This window comes from Cygnus atratus, chromosome 1, assembly GCF_013377495.2.
Source record: "Cygnus atratus isolate AKBS03 ecotype Queensland, Australia chromosome 1, CAtr_DNAZoo_HiC_assembly, whole genome shotgun sequence".
Taxonomy (NCBI): Eukaryota; Metazoa; Chordata; class Aves; order Anseriformes; family Anatidae; genus Cygnus; species Cygnus atratus.
This window is the reverse complement of record NC_066362.1, coordinates 181,089,485-181,096,599: the sequence shown is the minus strand read 5'-3', so window position 1 is coordinate 181,096,599 and position 7,115 is coordinate 181,089,485. Positions and strand designations below refer to the sequence as shown.

Here is a 7,115-nt window from a genome sequence, read left to right as displayed (position 1 = left end):
AAATGATTGGCACTGCCAACATATAAGGTGTGTTTGGGTTCACCATGTTTCCCTGTATTTAGGTTTTATCCCTCTGAAATTACACAAATTATACTTTTTTTTTTCTTTTTTCCTGCCAAATACCTTCTGCAATACAGTATCTTCTGCTGCGACCTAGACTTTTGGCATCTTTGGGATTGCATCTGGATGCCGCAATTTTTTTCAGTCCTTTGGAGGGAGGGCCAGAAGCAGGGACAGAAGCCTTCCAGATATCTAAAGCATGTGGTCAGTGAAGGAGGACAGAAGGAGATGGGACAGGTTAGTCTAGGGAGAGTTGGATAGAGAAGACAGTAACAGGTGTCAGACAAATAAATACAAGGTAAAGAGAAAGACTTCTCCATGTCTGCTGTGGACAGGACTACAGGTAAGAAATCAAAAGTGCAATTAGGGAGACTCACTTCAGACACCATAAAAATATTAAAATGAGTGAAGCCTTAGAGGGTAGGTGGTGGCTGTACCACACCAGTGTTAGGGATGAAGCAAGCAAAAACTGTTTAGGCAAGCATTTGGACAGAGCATTATAGGTATAGCAGCTTTTGAGACACAGGTGGATCTGGCAGCTTCTTTAGGCCCTTCCACCCTCCTTTAGGTGAGCCCGTGCTTTAAACTTCTTCAGTTCTTCAGGCATGTCCTCTTCTTTCTTGCCCCAAACAGCCAACCTATGCCATATTAGCAAACAACTCTACCAAGAGAGGTGTATTCATGTATTTTTTTACTCTGAATTTCACAGCTCTACAGCACCCATCTGCATGTTTTAAAGGTGGCAAACTTCAACCACAACAATGGTTGTTTTATTTGCTCCTCTCATTTTCATCATTCCAGAAAGTCAGTAGAGACTGGCTTCATGCCTGAAATTCGTCCTCAGTCCAGAGCTGAGCAGGTGTCCCCTAATTTCCCGCTGAGAAATACCAGCCCTTGTAAACCCTTGGTACATGGCTCATTTCTCTCTCCAGCAATATCACCCCAGCAAGTGCCACCGAATGGCACTGATGCCAGATGCCATCTGAATGCCAGATGGGTGCAGTATTTTGGGGGGAGCTACCAGCAGTTTAAAACTGTATGAGTACACCCTTTTTTCCTGGCTAAACTTTGGTTTCTTCTCTGCTGGAATGTGTAATGTCTCAAGTTTCGCAACCATTGTATTATACTGACAGCATTCTCACCAGAGAAACACTGTTCTGCTCTTCTGTGCAGGGGGAAGTGAATAGGAGCTCTCATAAGAGCATTTCATGTGCTTTGAGTTCTTTGTGAGAGAAAACATACCTAATTTTAGTTTAAATGGATGTTAATTTGACGTGTGGATTTGAATAACTGAGATAAATTCTTGGCTTTTTGACATTAAAATATATTAAGTGACAAGTGCTTTTTGCATACTGTTATTTTCTGAAAGGTTCTTTCTCTCTATACCACCTAATGATAAAGCTCGAATGCGTTAAGTCCCCTGAATTTGCAGGAAGTTGCACAGAATGGTCTAATAGGTCATTTTCATCTCCGGCTTACATAATAGAATAATAATAACAAAGGTTGCAAAGCATTCCTACCACAGCTGAATCAGCTGGCTTTTTTATGGGCTGGTTATTCAGTGAGCAATAAATATTCATGGGTTTTTCAGGATAGACATAGTGCATAATTTGTCCTGAGCGCAATTAATCAGGACACCCAGCCTTATCCCACAGCAGATCACAAAGGACTGAACTTGAGTGACAGCCCAGGTATGCCTGACAGTTGCAGAAGTCACTCGATTCTTGAGCAGCAATTGTAAAGGTTTCTACACCGTGTCCTTGAGTCTTTTCAATGTAAAATCCCATATACATGGGATTATATCCCATAAGGGGAGTGAGCTGCTAATGCTAGCATACAAGAGAAAAATCATAGTCTGGTTTGACTGAGAGGAGGAGAAATTGTCACTGTTGCCCTTGTTCCCCACTCTCCTGGATGTGCAGAGGGTCACAGGGAGATTTGCCTCTAGATCAGCCTCTCCAGCTCTGCCTTCAGAAGAGCAAAGCATCTGAGTTTAGTTCATCCTTGAAAAAAAACAACATATCAGAAAGGCAGGGCAAGAACAACAGCAATTTCTGCGCCACAGCTGCTTTTATCAGCAGAAGGCACCAGGTCTGTGCTCACACCACATAAAATATTGCTCAACATCCACTATGTGTTTCACTGCAGCTATCGAGGATTTTCTGCAAGAAGCTCCTGCACGCTGTGGAAGAAGGTGGTGCACTGGCAGTAGTTGCTCAGCAGGTGAATAATAACCCAAATCCCTGCGTGTATCTTCTCCTGATCTTACACACACACATACATACTCACACAGCTAAATTTATTTCCCCCTTGCTGAGGGACTTGCTGCCAACTTTCCCTCTAGCTTGCATCTGTTCCCACACGCTGCTGACTCCTGTGATCTCTCCCACTTCTCTCCCCACCCTCTGCCCCTGTCAGCTAGGCAGAGGTTGTGTGGGGTTAAACCGAGCAGGTGATGTTCCTGTCATGCTCCTGAGGAGTTATGTGGGGAGTCAGAGTCCAAACCTGGTGGAGCAGCAAGAGTTTCATCATTAAGACTCATAGGAGTCTTCACTGTGACTCTTAAATGTGGAGGATTGGAAGGTCATTATTTATCAGTTGATATTCCCTCGCACTCAGCTCTGGTGAGGCCGCACCTTGAGTACTGCGTTCAGTTTTGGGCTCCTCACTACAAGAAGGACATTGAGGCCCTGGAGCGTGTCCAGAGAAGGGCTACGAAGCTGGTGAAGGGCCTGGGACACAAGTCCCGTGAGGAGCGGCTGAGGGAGCTGGGGTTGTTTAGTTTGGAGAAGAGGAGGCTCAAGGGAGACCTCATTGCTCTCTACAACTACCTGAAAGGAAGGTGTGGGGAGCTGGGGGTCGGCCTCTGCTCACAGATAACCAGTGATAGGACTAGAGGGAATGTCCTCAAGTTGTGCCAGAGGAGGTTTGGGTTGGAAATGAGGAGACATTTCTTCTCAGAAAGTGCAGTCAGGCATTGGGATGGGTTGCCCAGGGAGGTGGTGGAGTCACCGTCCCTGGGGGTGTTCAAGGAAAGGTTGGACCTGGCGCTTAGGGACATGGTTTAGCGGGTGACATTGGTGGTAGGGGGATGGTTGGACCAGATCATCTCGGAGGTCTTTTCCAACCTTAATGATTCTATGGTTCTATGATTCTATATAAACTGCTGACTCAGTTGGTAGAAACTTCAAAAAGTTAGGTGAGTGGTTGTGAGCTCCAGAACATGATCTCAGCATCCCTCACCTCTAGGCTTTACCCACCCATTGCTCAGACTGCAAGACCTCAAAAGAACAAATAATGCTTAGGTGGCCAAGAAGGCCAACAGCATCCTGGCTTGTATAAGAAACAATGTGGCCAGCAGGGCTAGGGAAGTAATTGTCTCCCTGTACTCAGCTCTGGTGAGGCTGCACCTCGAGTACTGTGTTCAGTTTTGGGCTCCTCGCTACAAGAAGGACATTGAGGTGCTCGGGAGAGTCCAGAGAAGGGCAACGAAGCTGATGTCTCCCTCACGGTCTGGAGAACAAGTCTTATGAGGAGCGGCTGAGGGAGCTGGGATTGTTCAGCCTGGAGAAGAGGAGGCTCAGGGGCGACCTTATCGCACTCCACAGGTACCTTAAAGGAGGCTGTAGCGAGGTGGGGATTGGTCTATTCTCCCACGTGCCTGGTGACAGGATGAGGGGGAATGGGCTAAAGTAGCGCCAGGGGAGGTTTAGGTTGGATATTAGGAAGAACTTCTTCATGGAAAGGGTTGTTAGGCATTTGTCCTGGTTTCAGGTAGGACAGAGTTAATTTTCCTCCTAGTAGCTGGCAGGGTGCTATGTTTTGGATTAGAATGAGAAGAGCGCTGATAACATGCTGATGTTTTAATTGTTGTAGAGCAGTGCTTACACCAAGCCAAGGACTTTTCAGCTTCTCGCTCTGTCCTGCTAGTGAGCAGGCTGGGGGTGCAGCAGGAGCTGGGAGGGGACAGACCCAGGACAGCTGACCCAAACTGGCCAAAGGGGTATTCCATACCATCTGACGTCATGCTGAACAATATATACGGGTGGCTAGCCGGGGTGGGGGGCCGGCTGCTTGGGGATAGGCTGGGCATCGGTCAACGGGTGGTGAGCAATTGCATTGTGCATCACTTATTTCGTACACATTATTACTATTAATACTATTATTATTATTATTATTATTATTATTATTATTGTTATTCTTTTCCCTGTCTTAATAAACTGTCTTTATCTCAACTCACAGACTTCACTTTCCCGTTTCTCTCTCCCATCCCGGAGAGGGAGGGGGGAGGGTGAGCGAACGGCTGTGTGGTGTTTGGCTGCCAGCCGGGCTAAACCACAACAGCATTGGAATGGGCTGCCCAGGGAAGTGGTTGAGTCACCATCCCTGGAGGTCTTTAAAAGAGGTTTAGATGTTGAGCTTAGTGATATGGTTTAGTGGAGGTCTTGTTAGTGTTAGGTCAGAGATTGGACTAGGTGATCTCGGAGGTCTCTTCCAACCTAGATGATTCTGTGATTCTGTGTGATTCTGTGATTCTGTGAAAAGGTGTGCAATGGCTTTAAAGCAAATAGCAGCAACAAACAAGCAAACAAACTACTCTGATTTACATATATATCTAGAGATGTTATTTCAGAGAAGTGGTTGAACTGCAGCACTGTTAAATATATGCCCGTATATGTGGCTTTCATGTTTCCAAGCCTAGGAGAACAATTTACGCTCTTCCTCTGCAGGCAGCAAGACCCCAAGAACCAACCCCAGCGACAGCCAGGAGCAGCCCATCCTCTCTCTCGGGACCAAAGGCCTCCTGCCAGATCAATATCTTATCCTCCTCAAGCGTTTTTTCGTCTTCATGGAGTGCTTCCTCATCTTTCCAAACTGCTCTCTCCTCTTCCAGGAGAGCTTTTTCATCTGCCCATAGGGCTTTTTCTTCTTCCCATAGGACTCTGTCCTCATCCAGAAGGATTTTGTCTTCCTCCCAGAGGAGCTGATCTTCTTTCCAGAAATCTGCATCCTTCTTCCAGAATGCATTAGAGTGCTTCCAGAAGTCACAATATTCCCTCCAGAAGGTTTCTGCTTCCTCCTAAAAAGCATTTTCTTTCTCCAAAAAGGCAGCTTCCTCCTCCCAGATGGGCTTTTCCTCCTCCCAGAAGGCTTGGATGGCCATCTTGAAAGCTCCAATTTTTTCCCGAAATGCCTTGATCTTTTCCCAAAAGTTCTTCATTGTCTTCTGAAAGCCCTGAACCTCCTCCCGAAAGGCTTTCTCAACCTGCAGCTTCTTGAGGAGCTTCTCTTGGTGGGAGAAGAAAGGGAGAGCAGGACATCACCTGGGAATGGCAGCTCTGGTTCATGGTCCAGCCTCGGTGGTCCTTGCTGACGGAGGGGGCAGAGACCACCTCTCACTCTGGCCCACACCTCTTACTCTGTGGCCCACAGCAGAGAAGATTGATGGGTGCCAGTGATGTTATCATCCAAACCTACGTCACAGCTGGCTTAAAATAACATTATACCAGAAATAAAGGCATTTATCATAAGTGAAAAAGAAATCCCTGCCCAGGTCTCAGCCAGCACTAGCTGTGGTGGTACCTAAAAGGGAATTGGTGCCACATGGGACAAAGGCCAGGATTTCTCTGTGTCATTTCCCAGCGTGACCCCAGGTGCTGCTGCTTTTGAGAGGGACCAGGAGCTGTCTGTGCTGAGACCAACCGGTGGCACGACACTGCTCCCCCTGATCCCCAGTTCATCTGGTCCCAAAGTGAAGGACGGAGGCACCAACCTTTCCCTTTGGTGCTCGAGTCACTCCTGCCTCTCTGAATCTTGGCTGTCTTCTGCCCCTTCATAGAGTCCCAGGTAGACCCTGAAAATCACAGCTTCCAGAGAAACTTGAACAATGAAGAGAAAACAAAAATCTGATTTTCCATTCATTAACCTGCCTAATAATTCTGCAGCTAGGATTAAAGCTGGTTACTTATTTATACTGTTTTGTTATATTTATTATGACTTACTGCACAGTGGGACTTACAGCCCAAAGACTTTTGGACTTACAGCCCAAAGCAGGGAGCAGGCTGTGTCATAAATAAAAAAAAATATAAAAAACAAAACAAAACAAAAAACTTGCTTATTAATATATTATGAGCCTGTCTATCCCTCACTGAATAATCAGGAAAGGCTCCAGGGGCAGCAAATGCAATGCAGATGATGGCAAGACGGGCGTGCTCTCAGTGATGATCGAGAAGGCAGGGAGTGTGCTGGGGGGGACCTGCTGGGGGTCTTTGGGTGAATGCAGGAGAATCCTGGCTCTGCTGTCTTCTCCTCATGCTGCTTCCTGGTTCCTGAACCTCCTCCTAGAGCAGGAGCTTTTTGTGGGTGCTCGGGGCACAGGAAAGGAGGAAGGCAGCCATCTTGTGCTTCACTCTGAGGGAGTTGTGGGCCCACCAATGTCTCCCACTTAGCATGGCAAGGATCCCAGCAAGAACTGGTGTGTACACTGAGCTGAGCTGTCTAATGTTTGGGGGGTGGTTAGTGGTACCACAGCACATGACTAGAAGACTGGAAAAATTAGGTGAGCAAATGCTGATTGCCTGGAGTATGTTATTACTTGAGTTTCAGAGCAGCTACTGAAGCGCCAGCCATTTCTCCTACACCAAAGGGGATCCTGACACCAGCTCTGCTCTCCCTGAGCTTTCTGAGGGGCTCCTGAGTTGGCAGGTCCTTGTTAAGTGCAGAAATGTCAGTAAATAGCACATTTCTGCTCCCTGGGATTGCAGTTGGCAGCAGTTAGGGTGATGGCATTTCAGCTCCAGCCATCCCTGTAACCCCGATAAGGGGCTCCTGGCCTATTAACAACCACAAATATACCATCCTTTCTTTAAAATTAAAGTGTTGTCGCTTCCACTTAGACAATTCTGCTGCACTCATTAGCATAGATTGTGATACTACAGATATTTTAGGTGAGGTCCTCTGCAGCCTGTACAAGCTGTGGACCTCTTCAGTCCCATCACATGGACTCAGTGCAGCCCTGCCCAGCTTGGTGCTTGCACTGCTGATGCTGGTGGCAA

The 7,115-nt window shown here is 47.0% G+C and overlaps 1 protein-coding gene across 1 annotated transcript; it reads right to left on the bottom strand.

The window, feature by feature from the left end:
• Nucleotides 1-4,771: 4,771 nt before the first annotated feature.
• CCDC70 (coiled-coil domain containing 70) lies at nucleotides 4,772-5,897 on the bottom strand. The gene is given in 2 exon segments (XM_035542790.2): nucleotides 4,772-5,349; nucleotides 5,834-5,897. Coding segments are annotated over 2 exon segments (642 nt in total).
• Nucleotides 5,898-7,115: the final 1,218 nt, after the last annotated feature.